The following is a 24,415-nucleotide window of genomic DNA, read 5'->3' as shown; positions in this document are numbered from 1 at the left end:
TAGTACTTTTTATAATACTATCATGTTTGAGCTTCAGTTATCTACACAGCAAAGAGCAGTGTTCATTTTAAAGGTGCGTGCAAAATATTAATGTATTAAAAAAGTGTCCTTGTAGTTATAGACACCGATAACTATTTTCTTTCTCACAAATGTATATCAAATATACGTGGACCCAACCCACATGTAACCTAAAATCAATCACCGATTATATTAATGTTAGACAGAAATTGAATTGAAAAATCTCAGACATTGGCATTATGTGTGGCCCAGAATGTGGCTCACATCATTTCTTAGTCATAGCAAAATTGGATCGATTCATGGATGGCTTCAAAAGATGAACAATTTCGGGATTCATACACTGCCCGAAAGATGGGAGAAAGTAGTGGCCAGCAACGGAAAATATTTGAATGATACATGTGTAACCAATTTGTTGTATTGCCACAAATGATGGGGAAAAGCAGTGGAAGCAAAGTTGTACACCTTGTAGTTAAATACACCAAACAATTTAAGACAAATTAATATATAACAACAAACACAGAAAATAGTAACAAAAGCTAAGAATAAGTAACAAGAATAAGTAACAGGAAGAGAAATAAATGAAGTGTGGATGGTAATTAAAGAAGTGCAAATACAAAATAAAGTAATTGCAAAAATGGCTCCTGTAGCTATGGAGGAGTGGGAAACGTATTATGAAAATCTCATAACAGAAAATAGGGCAGTATTCAAAGCCAGTTATGAAAACCATCTAGCAAACTCAACAGAAACCAAACAACAAAGACTAGTGCAGTCATTAGATATAAGTAAAGCTCTAAAACAAATGAAAAATGAGAAAGCTACAAGCTCGGGGAATGTACTTGTGAAACTTCAAAGACTGCTCCCTAAGAGTTTTTAGAAATTCTGGTGGACATATTTAATACACAATGTTTATATAGTGAGGAAACACCAAATGAATTGAAAAAAGTAATTATTTTATCTATGTTTAAAAAAGAAAGCTGATGAAATCACACAAATTACAGAAGACCTGCACTATTTCTGCTATACGCTGATTGTATAGGAAGCACAAATATGGCATCAGAGGAGCAAAAAGGGTTTACAGCAGGACACTCACATATAGATGGCATATTCACTCTTAAATGCCTCACTGAAAAGTTGCTTTAAAGGGAAATGATGGATCATTTGACATTTATTGATCTGCAGAAGATATATGATACAGTCCTACTAATATGTGGGTAGCAATGCAGAATTTTGGTATTGGTAATAGGTATGTCCAGGCAAGATGAAATTTGTATGAAGGTCACAACGGTACAGTTAAAGTAGGTAACAAAATTTCCCAAGATTTCTCCATATGTAAGGATCTAAGAAAATGGGCTTATTAGCGCCAACTTTATTTAAAGTATACTTAGAAGATGATTTGCAAAATTGGAAGAAGAAATGTTATCCAATGAGATTCCCTGCAGAACAAGAAGACCAAGTCCTGATTGTAGAAGACAATGATGACTGCAGTTATATGTTCAGGAAACTGCATGAAAAATACTCAAACTGCATTGTGACAAACACTAAAATAATGGAATACAGAGTAGTGTGTGAAAATGAACTTTGATATCAGACCGAGCAAGATGACACAGTAGTTAGCAACACTGAACTCACATGCAGGGGGACAACAGTTCAAACCCGCGTCCAGTCATCCTGATTTAGGTTTCCCACAATTTCTCTAAATCGCTTCAAGCAAATGCCGTGATGGTTCCTTTGAAATGGCATCGCCGACTTCCTTCCCCATCCTTCCCTAACCTGATGGGACCAATGACCTCCTCACCCAAATCAACCAAATTTGATAAAGAATTCAGCAAGATTAAAAATATCTATATACTTAAATATTTGGGCATCACTTTCAGAACCAATGGAAGAAGAACTCAAGGCATTACAAAGAAGTTTGGGCAAGATAAATAAGCAATTGGTCAACTTAACTCCTTGGTACAGAGTGAGAAAATTAAAAGAAAACAAAGGACTTCATGTACACGCCAATCATTGAGAGTATCACCATATATGATGCTGAAATATGGGCAAACCAAAAAAGGCAAAAATAAACTGATGTACTTTGAGATGGATTTTTGACAAAGAAGTTGTTGCATTTCCACATTAAAACATGTCAGAAATGAAAGAATGTGGGAGATAATAAAAGAAACTGCTCAATAAATACTTAATTAGCTTTAGGTGCATGGTCATAGAATGAAATTTCATAAGACAATACCCATCTTGTATTATTCTTCCTGGGCCTGAAGAGTTATGTGAGACACACAAACAATACACAATCTTGGCAGAGCTGTGCTACAGCACTCTCAGGCCAGGCCTGAGTACTTCTGAATCTTGGTGCCTGGGATCAACATGATGAGTATGGGTGTTGATCATCTGCCAGTAGCAAGATTCATCACAATGTTCAAGGTGCAGGTCTGTGAAAGCCCATCTTTATCAGTTCACCAAACGGTAAATTATTAATACTGTTGCTTCAAGGGTAAAACCAGCTGCAAGAAATCACCATTTCTATTAGACGTTGGGAACCACCATGGCAAATTCTCTTAATGCTCACTAACATGTACATTAGTACTGTAGCAGCACTACCATTTGGGATAGGAAAAGTCAGTTTTGGTGCAATATTTCTGAACGCACAAGTTACAACCATGTGCAGGCCTGTTTACAGTGAGTTACGCTCACCAGCAGTTGTGAAGTAAAAAAGAATCCACAGGGGCATAGAACCGCCAGGAAAAGTACACGCAGTGGTTAGCATGGTGCAATTCACAGGCAGAAGCAGCCCACTGGCCAACCTAAGTGTTATGAGTATGTGACACGGAGTGGCACATTTAGCAAAACAGAGGCGCAGAGCTGCATATAAATAGGTGCCGGGTCACTAACAAAGCATTCAAGTTTGGCAGCTCTCCTGGATACAGAACGTTGCACACCAAGGGCTACACACAGCAGTAGATCAGTAGATGGAGCGCCAGTGTTCCATTCCATGGCAGGTCATTGGTTTGGCCTCTGAGGCCAAACTCGGGGTCTGTAGCCAGCCAGCAGCGGGGCACTCCACAACTCGCTACTGCAGGCAGCCGTCTTGGCTCCCAACACACACTGGAGACATCCAGAGCAAGGGCTGCAAATTCAGCTGCCAGATTGCGGGCACTTGTTGTCGTCATGATCCAACTCACGCCAGCGAGGACACACAGCATGGGTCGCCTTGCAGCGGGCAGCACTGAGGAGGCAGAAGCGAAGGCCTCTGAGTCGGCTGCCAGCCCATCCTGACATCGGCGCAACTCTACGGCTGTACAAGGCCGACACACAGGGAGGCATTGCATGGGTCGCTGAGGCAGCCATTCCGCACTAAGCCGTTTTGCAGACAGCAAAGTGGTGTCCTCAGCATTGCGGGACCCAGTGAAGCAGACCGAGAGGAATGAGGGCACTGTAGCTGGAAATAATAAATCACTTGGGGAAACTCAGACGGGTCTCAATACAGTGCCTCCTACCTCTTCCCACTACATTTGGTGTTGTTGTTACATTTGGCATCAGAAGTTCCCACTAAAATTGGTGTCAGAAGAGTGGACATCGTCTGTACAGTACAATGTTCGAGCCCACTGCCTACATTACAGCCACAAGATGTAGTGAGTTTTGACCAGTTTTCTTTTGAGTGTTGGACATTTTCTTTCTTTTTTGTGTTTTTGAGTATTTTTTGCTGATAGAGTAAGTGTCAGCGTATTTGGGGCAGTAAGATTTATTATTCTTTTTTTTCCTCGTGGTATTTAATTACTTTTGTATTAGTTTGAGCACAATGTTACTGAGTATGATGATACTGAAGTGTAGTGAGTCGGGTTATTTTTGTACTTAATTGTTTCATTTTGCAATTAACGGGGAACAAAAGCAGCACAATGGCAGAGTCAGGAATGCAAGGTGTGTCAGAACCAGAAGCGATACGGATTCTGTTGGAAAAGGTAGCACAGTTCACAGCGGACAATATGCAGTTGAGGAGTGAATTAACGTCTAGAAATGAGCGGGAAACTGCATCAAATCAGTCGTTGTTACCTAGGATGCCACAGCAGGAGACTGATCCAGCTGCCACGAGTTTGATTATTCCACTTTCTGGCAAGGCACCTGAGGATGTGTGTTTGTTTGTGGAGGACTTGGAAACTTCAGCTGTGAGGAATGGTTGGTCGGATGAACAGTTGTTACATGTAGCCAAGATTAGATTAACAGGTGAAGCAAAGATATATGTAAGGTGTTCTGAGGCCTTAAGGAAGGCTGGACAGTTTAAGCTGTTGATGAGGGGCTTTTACAAAGGTACGAGAAACAGAATAGCTCCAGTGCTATAGGGAGAGGTTGAGTACAATGACGAAGAAACAGGGGAGACGGTAGAGAAATTTGCTGACAGAATAAGATAAGGCACTTGATGTATTTTTGAGGGGGTTACTGGTGCATATATAGTGGAAAGTGCGTGAACAGTCTCCAAAAGATTTGTAATCGGCCATTCAGCCGGCAATCCAATGTGAGGAAGTAGGTGTGGCAATGGGGGTACGTGATAGACAAACAGTGTTTACAGCGGGTATAAAATATTATAAGTATGGTCATATGGGACATGTGCAGAGGCAATGTAGCCAGTCACCAAGGAATAGAGGTAAGGGGAGGGGGGGAGGGGGGAGGGGGGGAGGGGGGAGGGGGGGAGGGGGGAGGGGGGGAAATCAGCAGTGTGGAAGATGGAGAAGTGGAGTTAGTAGAGGTGGACAATCGTTAAACGGCAGAGGGGGCCCAAGACCCTAAGGGAGCTCCTGTTTAACTTCAGTGCTACAAATACATATGCAGAGGTGGAATGCTCAGTGGTAGGATCCATAGGAACTAAAACATTTAAGATTTTGTTGGACTCAGAGGCACAAGTGTCAGTAGCTACTAAGTGTTTAATGGGATGAAGGAAATTAGACCCACCACATTATAGGTTGCGTGGAGTGGAGGATAAGGAGGTGATTCCTTTGGAGTCAGTGACAGTTAACTTTCGCATAGGGAAAGTTCAATTTGATGAATGCATGGAGGTAGCACCATGGGTAAGCAAGGGCTATGACATGATCCTAGGAGTAGATTTCTTGCATCAAATCATGCCAAAATTGACCTTGGACAATAAACTGTCGAACTTGGTGGAAACTGTTGTTGATGCAGAGCTGTTGTGAGGGTCATTCAATGTAATGAACAAACCAATTGAACCACGTACATTAGCATTAAGGCTTAATTTGCAAGAGTGTGTGTCTGTTGGCACCAGGAAGTCGCTTTGGGTGAGTGTGGAGTCGAATTTACCAGTGGGTACATTATGTGTTATTGAATCATTGGAGGATAATGAAGTTTTGGGTCCATTGGATTGTTTTGTGAAATGCAGTATTGTACACGTACAAAAGGGAGATGATGGGTGAGTAGTTCCCAGGAACATGGATAATTTTAACGCTGTAGACACGAATTTGACAAAAGGAGTTTTAGTGGCAAATATGGATGTGCCAGATGACAAAATCTGGTGTTTGAGAGGTAGGCGAAGTGATCAACCACTAACTGCCGATAGAACTGCATTGCATGACAAAATTAAGCATATGAAAGGAGGAGAAAGAGAGCATATGGAAGAATTATTGTGGGAATTTAAGGATTTGTTTTTTCCACAAGGGCTGTTACCTGCAACTCCATTAGATCAACAGAGGATACCAACAGGGAATGAAGAACCTGTTTACCATAAACCATACAGAATAGCAAAGTATTTGCAGCCAATTGTGGAGGATTTCATTTATCAGCAGCTTGTGGACAGTATTATAGAGCATAGTAATAGTTACTGGGGATCGGGCATTGTCGTTGTGCCTAAAAAATCTATCTATGGAACTAAGAAATACAGGTTCTGTTGTGACTACCGATACCTCAATAAGAAGACAGTAACAGATGCATACCCCATTCCAAACATATCGGAGACTTTGGATAACTCAGGACAGTGCCAGTACTTTTCTATGATGGATTTGACAAGTGGTTATCATCAGTTAGAGGTGGCTCCAAAGAACCGTCCAGAAACTGCATTCCCTACTCCTGGAAACCATTACCAGTACATCAGAATGCCACTCAGTTTGAAAAACACTCCGGTAACATTTCAGAGGTTGCTAGACAGTGTCTTGAGGGGTTTGAAACCACAGCAGTGTCTTGTCTATTTGGATGACATTATAGTATTTTCAAGTAATATGGAGCAGCATAGACAGCAGTAAGGGAAGTCCTTATGAGGTTATGAGCAACTCGTTTGCCGTTGAGTCTGGAGAAGTGTCATTTTGCATTATAAGAAGTAAAATATTTGGATCATATTACCACTAAGTATGGAGTGCGAACGGATCCGAGGTTGGTACAGGCTGTAGGAGATTTTTGGAATCGAAAACAGTTAAGGAAGTGCAGTCATTCATTGGAATATGCAATTTCTATCAAAAGTTCATGAAGGGTTTTGCAGATTGTTATGGAAGGGTGTGAAATTTGAGTGAACAGAAGAGTGTCAGAAAGCGTTTGACAAACTGAAAGAAGTGTTAACATCCAGTCCAGTTCTTGTGTTTCCAGATTTTGAAAAGGAGTTTATACTAGGATGCAATGCATCGAATCAAGCATTAGGGTGTGTTCTTAGGAAATTGATGAGAAAGAAAATCCTGTAGCCTATGCATCTAGGCAGTTGAATACAGCAGAGAGGAATTACTCAACAAAAGAGAGGGAGATACTTAGCATAATCTATGAAATCACATATTTTAAATCTTATTCATATGGGAGAAGATTTCGGGTAGTGACAGATCATACTGCATTGAAGTGGTTGGTGGGGTTGAAGGATCCATCCACTAGACTCACTAGATGTGCTGTGAGGCTTAGTGAATTCGACCACGAGGTGGTGCTCAAGCCTGGGATGATGCACAGTAATGTGGATGCACTGAGTAGAAAGGTGGCAAAAGTAGAAGTCATAGGTTGTGACCTAGCAGTATGACAAGAATTGCAGGACACTGACAATGATTATAAATTGTATCAGACACAGCCACAATTTAATATTTACGACAGTCTTCTGTGCAGGGAAATGAAGTTAGGACCAAGGATACTAGTGCCAGCGAAGCTGAAGGATGAAGTTTTAAAGGAAGCACATGATCATGTCTTATTTGGTCATGGAGGGTGTAGAGCAACAAATAGGATAGTTGTGAAGAGGTATTGGTGGAGAGGTAGGAAAGTAGATGTGGGTCAGTATGTCAAGAACTGTATACCATGTGTGCAGAGAGAAGAGTTGAGTCGGAAACGGATACAACTACAATGATAGCTGGAAGCGACATGTTCATTTTCTATGTTGGGGAGTGATGTCTTAGGACCTTTCAGGCGAACACCGTCAGGGAGCAGATTTGTTCTGACAATAATACACCATTTTTGAGGTATGTGGAGATGGTGCCTATTCCAAATCAACAGGCAGCAATGGTTGCACAAGCATTAGTAAACAACTGGATTTTGATATTTGGTGTAGCGGAGACAATAATTACTGACCAAGGGACCAACTTCATGTCGGATTTAATGAAGGAACTGTGTAAATTGTTGACTGTAAATAAGGTGAGGATGAGCGCATTGCATCCACAGGCCAACAGAAGGACAGAATGGGTACAAAGAACAATAGAGAAGATGCTGAGTTTTTATGTGGATTATTCTCATCACCATCAGTGGGACAAGTATTTGAAGCATATTGTGTGCGCATACAATGCAAAAATCCATACAAATACCAGTTTGTCTCCATATGAGGTAGTTTACGGGCGAAAAATGCCATCACCATTTGATTTAGTGAAGCTTCAGATAGGGAAGGACAGGTGAATCTATATGTCAATTCAAGAGAATAATTTGGGATGTTTGTAAATGGGTACAAAAGGCAAATACAAAGGCTTTGGAAAGGCAGGAAGATGCAGTGAAGTGGAAAGGAAGTTTACCGCAGTATAGAGTAGGGCAATGGGTAATGCTATCCAGCCCCTATACACCAAAAGAGAAAAGGAAGAAGTTCATCACGGGGTATCAAGGGCCATACCAAGTAGTTGAAACCACATCCCCCATTAATGTTAAGCTTCAGCTGCCAACTAGAACAACGATAGTACACATTGGGTAGTTGCGGCCACTTAAGGGTTATCCAAGTGTGATTAGAGGCATGTCTCAGGAAGGAAAGAGGAGGAAAGAGAGTGAAGAGAGGTGCTAAGCAGAGAGAAAATCAGGAAGTACCGTACACTTTGCAATCCAGAAGGTAGTAGAGTGTTTGTAGGTTTTTTCTGTTTTCTTGTTATGCATCAGTCTTTTCCAAGAAGGAAAAGCTGGTATGTCCAGCCAGGATGGTAAGCACCAATCCGGACATGTGCATGGTGCAGTTGTTTTTAGCCAGGTGGAAAGGAATAGACTGTCCAAGGGACATCATGGATCCAACATTGAGTTTGCAATGGGTCAGTACGCATTGGATCTTCTCGAGCTACGAGAATTTGGTAGTAGTAGCAAGTTGTTTTCAGCAGGGAGTATTTACAGAAGTGAAACATACAGAGATCAAGGGGAGGGGAATTTTAATCAATGGAACAGTGTGTAACATAATAGGATCAACCTTCCACCAGCCAGCAACAATTTCAGGAGTGACGCAATTGAATCTTATGCAGCCACAGCTGTACTGTCCAGAAGCCACTTTAGAGTTTTTTCCAAGGCAGAATCTGACCTTGGTAAATCAAACTCTGGTGCCAGGTCTGTTGAGATCCACAAACCAGTTCATTTTAGAGCAAGAGGGTCACATATCAGCCGAACAGCTTTGCAACATGTCACTCATGATACGGAAAGGCAACAGCAAATCATGATCATTGTGAACACCTCTGTGCCAAGTGTCTTGGCAGCCTTAACTTTGTTGTGTGTTGTTTTCATTCTGATCAGGTGGAGAGCCAATTGCAAGAGGGAACTAAGGGTAGTCCAAGTAACAGTGGATTGGATACCGAGGGCGTGAGATGAGCAGGTAAGGGGTTGATCAAGCAGTGGTCATCCACTAAGGAACTTTTGCGTTTTGTTTCGTGTCATGTGTTTAAAGGGCACTAGAACACATTTAAGTTTTCTAAAAGGAAGGAAATATGTCATAGGTGCAGACCCAAACAAGTTAAGAGTTAGTTAAAAGTCGACCCGGGGACCATGTCTTTCTGAAGGGGGGAATGTAGCGGCACTAACGTTTGGGATAGGAAAAGTCAGTTTTGGTGCGATATTTCTGAGCGCACAAGTTACAGCCAGGCGAAGGTCTGTTTACAGTGATTTACACTCATCGGAAGTTTGCGAATTAAAATAGAGGCCCCAGGGGTGTAGAACCACCAGAAAAAGTACACGCAGTGGCTTGCATGGCGCAAGTCACAGGCAGAAGGGGTCCATTGGTCACCCTAAGTCTTATGAGTACATGAAGCAGAGCAGTGCATTTAGCAAAACAGAGGTGCACAGCTGCATCTAAATACATGCTGGTTCACTAACAAAGCATTCAAGTGTGGCAGCTCTCCTGGACAGCGGGGCATGTCACACCACCGGCTACACACAGCAGCAGATGGAGCACCAGCATTCCAGTCCATGGCAGACTGCTTGCCCGACACTCTGAGGCTGACGTGGGGCCCGAAGTCAGCCAGCAGCGGGCCACTCCATGGCTTGCAACTGCGAGCAGTTGTCTTGACTCCCAGTACACACCGAAGACATCCAGGGCAAGGGCCACAGATTCAGCTGCCAGATCATGGGCACTTGTTGTCGCCATGACCCAAATCACACCAACAAGGACGCGTAGCGTGGGTCGCCTTGCAGCAGGCGGTGCTGAAGCGGCAGGGGCAAAGGCCACTGAGTCGGCTGCCAGCACATCCTGACTTCCACACAACTCTGCGGCCATACAAGGCCGACACACAGTAGGGCGTTGCACGGGTTGCTGAGCAGTCATTCCGTGCCAAGCTGTTTCACAAACAGGGAAGTGGTGTCCTCGGCATTGCAGGACCCAGTGATGCAGACTGAGTGGAATGGAGGCACTGTAGCTGGAAATAATAGATCACTTGGGAAACTCAGATGGTGCCTTCTATCTCTGCCCCCTACATTTAGTGATGCTGTTGCATTCTGTATCAGAGGTTCCTACTACAGTACTTCTCTGATTTCACAACATTCTATGAGCTGTTTATGCATTGGAAAAACAAACTAATACTCATTATATAACTTTATGCTGATCACTACCAGCTATTTATATACAGGCAAAGACAATAACTGTCTAATAAAAAATATTAGAGTTAGGTAAAATTTACATCCTTGAGTCAAATATTTCAATAAATTGTAGAAAAAATTACTAATGATGTATTCTTTTATTTTGTGTTTGAATATTGGGCGTTTTCAATTTCAAGTCCCAGGATTTAGAGTCTTAATCTAGAAAGTATGACAAGAGATATAAAATATATTCAGAGATGCACTATAGGATCATAAGAAATCAGTATAGCCACGCTAGGGAACCTAATCAGAATATGTGGCAGAAAGGCTCCGCAGTTCTCATGAAACCTTGATTTAGAGAAAGTCTGTCCAGCCAGTCTGCTGCCCTCATTGTATATGTTATGTAGGAATCATGAGAATAAGACAGGGATCATCAGAATAAGATTAGAGAGTTTAAGTCTTTAGGGCATAAGTGAATTGAATAGGACAGAAAATCACTAATATTTGCATGAAATACCCACCATGGTTCATTTTGCAGTGGCTTGCAGTGTGTAGAGGTAGAGGGGTGAAGGAAAAGGATTGGTGTGGTGTAGGACATGGGGAGAGTTCAGAAAAATTGCCCAGAATCCCAGGTCAGCAGAGAATTATCGGATGGGATGAGAAGGAAAGACTGACTGTTGGGACAGACGAGATTTGAAAACCTGAGTGCTTAAAAGTGGAAAATAAGGTAATAGGCAAGACAAGAGATTACTGACTAAACATCATGCACGTATTAATAAGAGGAGAAAGCTAAGATTTTTGTATATGGTAGATGTGCAGGGGAGTTGGGTGTTAGGTGTTGGGTTGGGGGAAGTGGCATAGACATGTCAGAATTAAAGATATAAAAAACTAAAAGGGAGTGGAGAAAGGAATAGTTCTGCAATCATACTGTAATTATCAGAGGAGACTTTAATCACAGAACAATCAATTGGGATAAATGCAGTTCTGTGGCCATGCCCAGATATCAAGTGAAACATTACTAAATGTCTTCTCTGAAAACGACATAGAACAGATGATTTAGAACCCCACTTACGTTAGAAGTATATTAGATGCAATGGCAACTAATAAATCAGGCTTTTTCAATGATGCCCACATCAAAACTGATATTAGTGGCCTTGAGTCAGCTGTAGTAACAATGATTACTGAACTACAAAGGCAACTAAACCAAGTAGAAAGATTTATATGTTCACTAAACTAGATGAAATGAAATGATCATATGGTATTATGGACATTTCCATTCGCCGGGAGACCGTGTCTGGGATTGTTGGGCCGCCTGGTGTAAATCTTTCTATTTGGTGCCACTTTGGCAACTTGCACATCTTAGGATGATGGTGAGATGAAATGATTAAAACAATGCAAATACCCAGTCCTTGAACAAAGAAAATCTCTGACCCAGCTGGGAAGCAAACCCACGACCCGGGACCCTACGACACTGAAGCAGTGACGTTAACCATTACACCATGAGCTGCGCGCAGTGAAGTAGATAAAGAAGCTATAGTGTCATATCTCAATGAGGAACTTGAAAGTTACAAGTTACAGAACAATGTAGAGGAACTGTGGCTCAAGTTTGAAAGAACTGTTGACCATGTACTGGATAGATATGAATGCAGTGTAACAGTTCATGATGGAAAGGGCCCTCCACAGTTTACAGTCATCATAAAGAAACTCTTAAAGAAAGAGAGGCTACTGCATAACAGGTATAAAACAAAGCATAAGGCAACAGAAAGGATATGGCCAGGAGACATAACATCATCCACTAACTACAAAATGGAAATTTTGTGTATGTTTCTTCATACTGATGTGGTCCTTTATCATTAAGTATTACTACTTTCAGCACCGAGTCCATGACACATAAACAGACAAATTCCCTCAACAGAATAGTGTTCCCCATGGAGTTTTAATCATTGTTAGTCTTCATAAGAAGTAATTCCTCTACAATAAAGAGCCCAGTCTAATATTTATTATTTGTGGTGGTCCTCTTCCAGTATCCCATTTTCCCACTATGCATCCCAGAAGCAGCTTTCATCCCAGATTTTGTTCCACATGCGTAGTAAAGCCTGTTTTACCTATATGGGGCTAAGATGCTCACTTAATTTTGTATTGTTTTAACTATTACATTAGAATTACATTCTTTGTACATAATGTATTCAAAGAATGCAAAATCAAAATTAGTCCGTAAATATAGATTCCAAGACTTACCAAGTGGGAAAGCGCCGGTAGACAGGCACAATAAAATAACACACAAACACACACACAAAATTTCGAGCTTTCGCAACTGGCGGTTGCTTCATCAGGAAAGAGGGAAGGAGAAGAAAGATGAAAGGATGTGGGTTTTAAGGGAGAGGGTAAGGAGTCATTCCAATCCCGGGAGCGGAAAAAAGGATAGGTATATACTCGCACACACACACACACACACACACATATCCATCCATACATATCTTTTTTTCCATGTGGAAGTTTCTTTCTATTTTATTTAGTCCGTAAATAGTAAGACATCTGTAATAACAGTCATAAAAAATTTAACAAATCGTACCATGAGTGTGATATGACAGGCTATGCAAATACTTTGAAAGGCATGTCAGAACAAGTAGCAAAAAGTGTATGCACATAACATTCTACTAACCTTTATCAATATCATTCACAAATCTATCCCAGCAAATGTATGACTCATTATCTGGATCTTTATAAGCATCAGCTAGTGAATGGATCTCAGTCTCAGACATAAACAGCCGTTGTGTTCCTGCAACTCCCAGCATATCCAGAGCACATCGAAATTGTTCTCGTGTCACACAACCAGTTTTATGAGGATCCTTGTCTGTGAAAACTTCACGAGTTCGAATTCCTTCACTCAATACATGATGCTGCAACCGTCTGACTAGCTGATCTGCACTTTCATCTGGTGGGTAGGTTGTCAATGCAGTGTGTGTTGCCTGCGATGAATATTAAATGTTAAAGGATTACTGGTTCATACTGCTCATGAGTAGCTGGAACAATATTATATCTTTTGGATACACACACACACACACACACACACATTGATCAGCCAGAACATTATGACCCCATACCTAATGGCCAGTACGTCCACCCATAAATTCTGGAGAGGGGGGCAATGAACTGATGCCATTTTCAACCACATCCCAGATGTATTTGACCAGGTTCAGATCTAGCGAGTTGGGGGGGGGGGGGAGGGGGGAGGAGGAGGGTCGCACACCAATTGGAATTCACCACTGTGTTCCTCAAATCAAAATGAATTTCAGTTTGAAGAGGAAAAATTACAATATTAAATTAAATGTAGATGGCACCTCTGAAGACTGTGTAACAAATTCAAAATTTCTGGGAATGAATATTGATTCTCAGTTGAAGTGGTGTGAACACACAAAGGTATTTGCCAACAGAATGTCATCAGCATGTTATGCCCTTAGAATCCTATCATCAGTGTCATGCAGTGTCTTTTAGTTACATATTATTCATATGAACACTCAATTCTTAGCTATGGCATTCTTTTTTGGTGAACAAATGCACAAAATATGAACACAATTTTCAAACTCCAGGAAAGAGCCATAAGAATAATAACAAAAAATACCAGTCGAGCTCATTATAAAGATCTGTTCAGAACACTATAGATTTTGACTGCTCCATTGGAATACATTTACCAGTCAGTTGTACACACCAAAAATAAAACTGGTAATTACTGAACAAACAGCTCTGTCCATGACCATGTAACAAGAGATAGACTCAACTTACATTTACCAAGAAAAAATAAACATAAACCTTTCAACAGCATTTTCTACCAAGGAATAAAGCTGTGGAATAAATTACCAAATGAGATTAAAGAAATTGCAAAAATACACTTGTTTAGAAAGGCACCTAAAAAGTACCTGTTATGCAATACATTTTATACATTGAAGGATTACTTAGCTAAAGCAGAGTAGGGGTTTGATAAAAAATGTTATACAAATAAATAATACTACTAATAATAATAATGATTATAAAATATCCAACATTCCACGTAACACCTTCACTTTTTTTTCCTTCTTTTTTTCCTTTCAAGAAATACTTACCCCCAAGCTATGCATTGCACAATACTAAAACCTCTTCCTCTCTCTGAGCTCAACATGTCACTCATTATGGAGGGATGCTGACTCAGTTTTTCAGAATATTTTCAGAATAGCAAATGGGAAGTTGTGGTACAGACAGAAAATGGCCCACAGATTACCATTTTTTTAATTTTTATTTTTTGAGTGAAGTGTTATGAAACAATGTGCGTATAGTGTGTGCAGTGACTGATAGTGAGATATGAGTGAACAGTGTGGCATTACATTATTTAATAAGTTATTTGTAAAAAAAAGTATTGTACACCAGGAGTAAATCTAATTATTGTCTCTAACTAGAAGTCTGTAAATATATGTGTATACGAATTAGTTATTTTAAATTGATCTAAACTTGTAAATATATTAAAAACAAAGATTCCAAGACTTACCAAGCAGGAAAGCGCCGGCAGACAGGCACATGAACAAAACACACAAACACACACACAGAATTACGAGCTTTCGCAACTGGCAGTTGCTTCGTCAGGAAAGAGGGAAGGAGAGGGAAAAATGAAAGGATGTGGGTTTTAAGGGAGAGGGTAAGGAGTCATTCCAATCCCGGGAGCGGAAAGACTTCCCCTAAGGGGAAAAAAAGGACAGGTGTACACTCGCACACACACACACATATCCATCCGCACATACACAGACACAAGCAGACATATTTAAAGGCAAAGAGTTAAGGGCAGAGATGTCAGTCGAGGCGGAAGTACAGAGGCAAAGAAGTTGTTGAAAGACAGGTGAGGTATGAGTGGCGGCAACTTGAAATTAGCGGAGGTTGAGGCCTGGCGGATATCGAGAAGAGAGGATATACTGAAGGGCGAGTTCCCATCTCCGGAGTTCGGATAGGTTGGTGTTGGTGGGAAGTATCCAGATAACTCGGACGGTGTAACACTGTGCCCCTAAGGGAAGTCTTTCCACTCCCGGGATTGGAATGACTCCTTACCCTCTCCCTTAAAACCCACATCCTTTCATTTTTCCCTCTCCTTCCCTCTTTCCTGACGAAGCAACTGCCAGTTGCGAAAGCTCGTAATTCTGTGTGTGTGTTTGTGTGTTTTGTTCATGTGCCTGTCTGCCGGCGCTTTCCCGCTTGGTAAGTCTTGGAATCTTTGTTTTTAATATATTTTCCCATGTGGAAGTTTCTTTCTGTTTTATAAACTTGTAAATACTTTGACATGTCCTATATCCTTGTAAAAAGAGATCTATGGATGAATAAAGCTACTACTACTACTAATACTCCATCACACCCCTGGCCTAGAAACATGGTTCATTATCTTATTGAAAAACGCCACTGCTATCAGGAAACATGATCACCGTGAAGGGGTGTATGTGGTCCGCAACCAGTGTACGATACTCCTTGGCCATCACAGTGCCTTGCACGAGCACTACTGCATCCATCCTTCAGAGCATACTAGAGCTGCTGCCAGCTTGTCTCCATCCTGCAGTACAGGTGTCAAGGAGTTGTTCATCTGGAACACATCAGGTTCTCACCCTCCCATTAGCATGACGGAAATGGTATCAGGATTCCTTAAATCATGCAATGCTCTAATGCTCTACCACAGTGCCAACAGCCAGTGCCGATGATCATGTGCCCATTTCAGTCATAGTTGCTGATGTTGTGGTGTTAACATTGGCACACGTGGAGATCTTTGGTTTCAGAGGCCCAGCATTACAAGTGTTTGGTTCACTGTGTGTCCAGCATTAGCCTAATGTTAGTTTCACCACAGTTTGCTGCCTGTCCTGTTTTACCAGACTGCCCAGCCTACAATGAGCGACATCTGTAATGAGAGGTAGCTGACTGGCCCCACAATGTCTGTACGTTGTTTCACCTTGGTTTTGCCACCTATTGAAAGCACTAATCACAGCATTCCTCTAATATCTGACAAGTTGTGCAGTTTCTGAAATGCTCATGCTGAGCTTTTGGGCCATCACAATCTGTCCTCAGTTAAACTTAGCCTGTGCCTTCCCCATTCTACACACGGACAGCTAGCTCACTGATACTACATGCACCACGCGCATGCAGGACTAGCAGCCATTCCATGCCAGGTGATGCTGCAATCACCTGTACAGGTTTATATCAATAGTAAGTTGGTAATCATAATGTTCTGGCTGATCAGTGTATATAAAGTCCACAGTGAACATGCCCAAACCTTGATACATTGTAAGTCAGTTTCCTTTTTCTTTCTTTTCAATCTCTGCTCCATAAGCAGCAGCGTCCTCTAACAATAAGCAAGCACCCCTCCACATTTAGGCAACTGTTTTTATTCAATTCTACAGTGGGATGGGCTATCTTCCAATCCAAAAGTCAGTTACCACACTGAGATATAACGAACTGTGATAACTTAATTCTCTGTCAATTCATTTTCAACTGTCTGCATGTTGTTTTCTAAGGCAGAGATAGAGACCCAGCTTGGCATTTGCCTAGACAAGTGTAAAACATCAAACAAAAGTTACACTTCTGTTGTACAGTGTATCGCATTAACAGAGCATTAATGCATCACGCACATTTGATCCACATATAATTAGCCTCTCTACCCTAAACAGCTCAAAACAAATGAACTATATCTCTTAAATAACAGTACATAAACAAATGCACACATCAAAAAAAGTTTTGCATCACCTTGGTCCTTAGTGTTCCGGAACTTGTACAGAAAATTGGAACAGAGATCAACATAAACATCATTTCAGCCCTTTTTATTGCTCATGAAAACCACACATTGCATGTTGTACCACCCTACAGCAAAATCTTCAGAGGTGGTGGTCCAGATTGCTGTACTCACTGGTAACTCTAATACCCAGTAGCACATCCTCTTGCACTGATGCATGCCTGTATTCATCGTGGCATACTATCCACAAGTTCGTTCAGGCACTGTTGGTCCAATTGTCCCACTCCTCAACGGCGATTCAGCGTAGATCCCTCAGAATGGTTGGTGGGTCAGGCCATCCTTAAACAGCACTTTTAAATCTATCCCAGGCATGTTTGATAGGGTTCATGACTGGAGAACATGCTGGCCAGTCTAGCCAAGCGGTGCTGTTATCCTGAAGGGAGTCATACACAAGATGTGGATGATGGGGGTGCGAATTGTCATCCATGAAGACGAATGCCTCGCCAATATGCTGCCTATATGGTTGCACTATCAGTCGGAGGATGGCATTCACATATCGTACAACCGTTATGGTGCCTTCCATGACCACCAGCGGCCCCACATAGTGCCACCCCAAAACAGTAGGGAACCTCCACCTTGTTGCACTCACTGGACAGTAGGTCTAAGGTGTTCAGCATGACTGTGTTGCCTTCAAATTACATCTCCAACAAATGTCTGGTTGAAGGCATATACAACAACTCATCAGTGAAGAGAACATAATTCCAATACTGAACAGTCCATTTGGCATGTTGTTGTGCCCATCTGTACCACACTGCATGGTGTTGTGGTTGCTAAGATGGACCTCACATGGACGTTGGGAGTGAATTTGAGCATCATACAGCCTATTGTGCACAGTTTGAGTTGTAACATGATGTGTTGTGGCTGCACGAAAAGCATTATTCAACATGGTGACGTTGCTGTCAGGGTTCCTCCGAGCCATAATCCGTAGGTAGCAGTCACCCACTGCAGTAATAGCCCTTGGGTGGCCTGAGCAAGGCATGTTATCAACAGTTCCTGTTGCTCTGTATCTGCTCCGTGTCCGAACAATATCGCTTTGGTTCCCTCTGAGATGCCTGGACACTTCCCTAGTTGAGAGACCTTCCTGGCACAAAGTAACAATGCGGACATGATCAAAACATGGTATTGACCATCTAGGTATGGTTGAACTACAGACAACACGAGCCATGTACCTCCTTGCTCATGGAATGACTGGAACTGATCAACTGTCGCAGCCCCTCTACCTAATAGGCACTGCTCGTGCATGGTTGTTTACATCTTTGGGCGGGTTTAGTGACATCTCTGAAGAGTCAGAGGGACTGTGTCTGTGATATAATATCCACAGTCAACGTTTATTTTCAGGAGTTCTGGGAAGCGGGGCAATGTAGAACTTTTTTTGGTTTGTGTAATTTCCCATAAAAATAATGTGTACAATACATATGAATGTAGAAGCTAAAACAGCTACAATTTTAAAGTATAAGAACATGTTTTAACCAAATAAAAATTTATTAAACCTGATAATATAGGTTGGCTGTATAGGGCAGTTTCACTTTCACTAATTTATAAAGAAACACTTACATAACACAAGAATCAATGCAGTAAAAATACTTACCCACTGAGTTCTTCAAGCTTACAGGTCAATCCATATAAACCACTGAGTAAGGTACTGCAATGGTTAATACACTCAACTGATATTCAGGAGGACCATACTTAACATTTCTGATTGGCCATTAATGTTTTGACTTTTCTGTGGTATCCTAAAACAACTTCAGATGCATGCCAGGGTGGTTCCTTTAAATATGTTATGTCTAACTTTTTTCTCCTTGTTCGTTTCAAGCTTGTGCTTTCATTGTAATAATTGTGGCATCAATATATGTTAAATTTTAATCTTTCTTTCCCCTTTTCATTCCTCTTTCCTTCTTCCAATCAAATACGGTAATGACGAATTATGCAGTTATTTTTAGTCCATGACACCAGTAATATGAATCTCAATCAAGTTGTCCACAAGTGCAGCAAAACATTTCTCAATCGACAATCAATGTCTTGAAAATTTATAGTGGGACTCTGTAAATGTTTGTTACTACTGGGTGGTTATAATTAAACTTTTATTACTTGACAGGGAACCTTTGACAAACAAGTGATTGCAGAACATTGAATCTTTGTGGTAACATTGATAAGGATATGGGGAAGAGAAACAATGAATAAACCACTGAAAGAAACACATTTTAATTTCCAAATGAGAGGGTAACACTTGTTAATTGTGTACCATGTTACAAATGTTGTTCAGTGTGATTACCATCTGCCTCTATGACAGCCTGGAACTACCCGAGAGATTGCTCTACTGCAGCCCAAAACAATGGTGGAACATGTAATATGCAGCTGTCCATGTAATGTTGAGCTATCGCGACACAGCTTGTGCATGGCTTGAAGATCATACATTGTGTCCAGCAGTCTCAATCTTGGTAACAGTAGCTTCTTCAACAATTTGAGATGCAATTGGCTGTCAGTCACTGCCAGGAGCAATTGCCAGTTAATTCAAACTTCCAAAACACCCTGGTGTAGAAAGAGGACCTCTCCATATTCCTTTAATACATTGAAATATCATGAAGAGCAGCAACACCACTGTAGTCCAGTGAAACTGTCAGAAAAAAAGCCTGTTCCTTGCAAAAGGTGGGGTAGAAGATTTTATTTTTTTAACTCGTTCATATTGTTGGAAAGGTTAGAAAACCAAGTTTTGCCAACAAAATTTCTCTTCGGAAAACTTTCGGCAGTCAAAAAACTTCGAAAATTTTGGACTTTATTCAGCTTTTTCTAAATATCTCACTTTCATTTGCTCCTATCGTTTTGACGTCTATTTTCTTTTTTAAAGAGCACAAAATTCTCTACAAATTTGATTGTTATCATTTTTTTCTACTCCCAGTATCTAAGGCAATACAGCGCCTCAAAAAATACCAATTTTTCAAATTTCGAGCAAATTGGCAAATTACCTAATTTTTGAACACTGTTATTTCAGTTTCTATTTGTGTAGTATAAACATATTACTCATCACGTTATTCATTGGAATTTACCATCTCACTCTGCTGCAGGGCCAGGACAAACAGTATCATATTCAGCAACTACAAACACATTCACGTCAGATTGCGTGAAGTTTATTTGTGTTATAATGTGTAATACGATTGCATGCAGGTGTCGTACATTTTCTACAGTTGATTGACGTTAATGATCAGTTATAAGAAAAAGTATGTAGTAATTGTTCTTTAGCAGACAAAAGCGTATTTATTCTTTGGCGGGCGGAAGGCGATTATCTCTGGTGATTATTCACAGCGCGCTGACAGCTATTAGCACACAACAATAAGGGTCCTACAGTTTGGAGTCGCTTCCATTCAGTATATGTTGTGGTGCTGAAAATTAGTATGTCTGACATGAATTTTTGTTTCATTTGCGAAAAAGCTGTGGTGAGTGGTGCACACACAGTGAAAAAGAAAGGAGTGAGCACATTTATCGATTGTAGTGCTAAACGCTGGGCGTCTGCTCACACCCATTTTATTGAAGCAGATCGATCAGACAATTGGAAACTACATCTTAAAAGCTTGCAAAAAATGCTTCCCTACTTCCATGCAGCTGGACATTTTATGTACGTTGAAAGTGGCCACCTCTACTTACAGAATATGTTGAGACTCGAGGAAAAAATGGATTTATCAGAATATGAGAAGTTCACAACGAAAGGACATTTTACAATACGGCGTTCAGAAAAGTATTGGTCAGGGGTTCCTTCTGACATGACTATAGAACAAACATTGATGAGAACCATGAAGAGTTCTGGAGGACTTACTTCGGGCCGAGGAATTACGGACAGTGTATTAACAAGATGGACATTGGATATGATTCACATGCAGAACATTTGTGAAGAAATTGAGTCGTATTGCGAAGTGAGTGTAGTAACATCAGAACAGCATGTAGATGTAAGAAGTTGTCGCATCGAATGAGATGGCATAGGCTTGTGTAAGCTGCGTGATTGGTTTTCAGTACACCCTCCCTTCCCTGAAAGCTATTTTATAATGTCTATCAGCAGTGGTGTTGTCGGAATGTAGGATGTTAATTGTCATATGTGTCACAAAGAGGGGGAAAAGGCATGAAAAGAGTAGTTGGTGACAATTTCCACGATGTAAAGTTCCGTAGAAAAGATAAAGTTGTGACTCTCCTTTCTGTGTTCAATTCTGTAAAAGCTGGGAGCATTAAAATTACTCCTGTAGATCCTATAACTCTTTTCCAAAGGATTTGTTTAATGAAACAAAGCAAAAAAGAGTTAAAAGCCTTTCTGAAATATGAACTTCCTCCTTATCCAATGTCCCTATTCTCAGAAAAATGCATGCGAAAAGGAACAAAATCTTCGTTCTACAATGCCTTCGTTCCAGTGGAAGATGTGAAGTCAGGTGGACCGAGTAAATTTTTTGTCATTAATGGAGGGTACCTTATCCACAAAGTGACTTGGACACAAAAGGTTTGCTTCAAGTCAATAGCCCAAAGCTATGTTTCTTACCTGCAATGTCATTTTGGATCTCAATTTGCTATTGTATTTGATGGGTATCCATGTGAGGGAGACAAATGCAGCACAAAGAGTGATGAGAGGATTCGTAGGTCCAAAAAACATTCTTCGGTTGACGTTGTGATTGAATCAGAGATGGTGAACCAAGTCCCTCAGGACAAGATCTTGTACAATGAACGAAACAAGATGCATTTGATCACACTTGTTAAAAAGGAATTTCTAGAGTGTAGCATTGAAGTGCACCAGGCACAAGAAGATGCTGACGTTATGATTGTAACATCTGCCATTTCAAGGACCAAAGATTTTGGAAGTGTTGTCATTGTAGGAGAAGATGTTGACCTGCTTGTGCTCATGACTGGTTTGGGGCAACCATTGAAAACTTATTTTTATTAAAGCCAGGAAGAGGAAATGCAGAAGACAAGTGGTTTTCCACTGCATCTTGCAAGTTTGACAGTGAATATGTTCTGCTCACTCACGCCTTTAGCAGATGTGATACTACATCCGCTTTTTTTGGTCAAGGTTAAATTAAGTGCTGCAATATTGTTGCGAAAAATGAACACCTAACCTCAGCGCTTTGCATGTTCAATAAACCACATGTTACCTGTGAAGAAATAATAACAGCAGGAGAACAGGTTACTATCGCATTGTATAGTGGAGGTGTCAGCAGTTCCCACACACTAGACCATTTACGGTACCAGCTATTCGCCAAGTCTGCTACAAAAAGCAAACTGAATCCTGCATGGTTGCCACCTACACAAGATGCTGCACAACATCATTCGTTGCGGACTTACCAACATGTCCAAAGTTTGATGGGAAACTGGAAACGTCCTGAGAAATGGGACTGGAATCGCAGTGACCACGGTCCAATACCCGTTATAATGAGCCAAGATCCAGCACCTGTAGCACTTCTTCACATTGTTTCAAGCTCATGCAAGCTGATCTGTGGCGGAGCGTGCTCCTGCAGAAAAGCGGTTTTGAAATGTTCTTCAATTTGCAAGAAATGTATTGGGGTCATCTGTGAAAACATGCCACAATTTTTATATGAAGACAGTGAAGAAGATGTTATGGAGGATGTTGAGGAAACCGCTGACGAAATCAACGAACTTGCTGAGGCTGACTCGCTGTTTAAAGAAGAGGTCAATCTTGGATCAACTCTATGTACAACCATGAATCCGTAACTGAAGGTATTTCTGGTGACACTGAGGAACCTGGCCCATCAAAACGTTGGAAGTGATGCTCCTATCTATCTCAAGTGCGCTAAGGTGCGATATTACAAGTATTACACACCCAGAACTGTCAACATTTTTTATTAACTGAAAATGCATTTTAATTGTAATTAAGCTACTTATTTTTAATGTCAACTGTGTGGCTTTTATACACAAGAATAATTACCTACCTTATTAGGTTGCCTATTGCAGCTAATAATAGTTCAGTTTCCTGAGACAATTTATTTTGTGTGTGTGTGTGTGTGTGTGTGTGTGTGTGTGTGTGTCTTAGTGGTGTATTTTTATATTTATAGTTTTACAAATACCAGGGCTGAGGTGGCCCATAGCGAACTTCAGATAGTGATGTAAGAATCACAATAGTTGGGTGCCCAGCAATCCTCATGTTGCATACAGAGAAATTGAATACCTGAATGTGAGGTGGTAAATTCCAACATATAACATGATGTATAACGTATTTATACCACACAAACAGAAACTGAGAAAACAGTGTTCAAAAATAAGGTATCTTGCCACTATGCTCAAAATTTGAAAAACTGATATTTTTTGAGGTGCTGTAGCGCCTTAGATACTGGGAGTAGAAAAAAATGGTAAGAATCAAATTTGTAGAGAATTTTGTACTCTTTAAAAATGAAAAAAGTCCGAAATTTTCGAAGTTTTTTGACTGCAGAAAGTTTTCCCAAGAGAAATTTTGTTGGCAAAACTTGGTTTTTTAACCTTTCCAACAATATGAACGAGTTAAAAAAATTAAATCTTCTACCCCACCTTTTGCAAGGTATATCTGCTATTTGACTGGACTGCTGTTATTATTTTGGAAATCAACTATACGAGTAAGGCCCTGCTCACCTTGTGCAGGCCCATGTTAACTGTTTGCAGTCATAATACACACTGATGCTAGTGTTCAACCTGATGCCGCTAGACCAGTAATGGCATGTCATGACACTATTACTACTAACAATGCAAATCCTGCCACATACAGTCTGAGCAAACAAATTTCTATGAAGCTGAGGACCCACATGGTAAATATTTTACCTTCAACGCCAATTCAAGTAATAAAACTTTAATTATAGCCACCCTGCATTTCAAAATAACCACAGAAAGAAAAACAGCTGCACAGCAGTAGAAGTAATAATGTGTTCCAAGTGATATCCTGAGGTGCCATAGCACAATTGTATTTAGTGTGTCAACTATGATTAAGAAATCTTATGAAAATAAATCTTGTCCAATGCATATTAGCGTCTGCCAAGAATTATGCAGAGATCATTTCTAGCAGAATGCTGACTACATAGATTTTATTGAATGTCAAATACAGATTACAAGTATTTCTTGAAAAAATATTGCTGAACCAAGTTTCCATAACGAGCATGTCAAATTAGAAAGTATGCTCTTCCAGATGTCTGTTCCTAAGGGAATATCAATTAATTATATAAGCTAAAAAGGGGGATTGAAGGGCACAGCAAAATAACATTTATAGGGAGTGGGCTGGTAGCTGGAGTCAAAGGCTTCTGTTAATCATCCCTTTTTGCAATCTTGAGATGATATTCCCTTAACCGAGAACCTGTAACAATCTTGTAGAATGTTACATGAGTTTCTTCTGCCTGGTCAATTGACGAATGAATGGGAAATTTTCATGCTTCACAAAATTTATTCAGATTAATTGAC

The 24,415-nt window shown here is 40.7% G+C and overlaps 1 protein-coding gene across 4 annotated transcripts in view; it reads right to left on the bottom strand.

The window, feature by feature from the left end:
* LOC126354919 (uncharacterized) overlaps window positions 1–24,415 on the bottom strand; it is a 514,129-nt gene that overhangs the window by 162,086 nt on the left and 327,628 nt on the right. For all 4 annotated transcript variants that reach the window (XM_050005014.1, XM_050005024.1, XM_050005027.1 and 1 more), the window contains one exon: window positions 12,881–13,187. In XM_050005014.1, the coding sequence (XP_049860971.1) occupies window positions 12,881–13,187 (307 nt within the window). The remainder of the gene's footprint in view (window positions 1–12,880; window positions 13,188–24,415) is intronic.

Source organism: Schistocerca gregaria, chromosome 1 (genome assembly GCF_023897955.1).
Source record: "Schistocerca gregaria isolate iqSchGreg1 chromosome 1, iqSchGreg1.2, whole genome shotgun sequence".
In the NCBI taxonomy this organism is placed as follows: domain Eukaryota; kingdom Metazoa; phylum Arthropoda; class Insecta; order Orthoptera; family Acrididae; genus Schistocerca; species Schistocerca gregaria.
The sequence above is the reverse complement of the archived record's forward strand: the minus strand, read 5'-3'. Positions and strand labels throughout refer to the sequence as shown.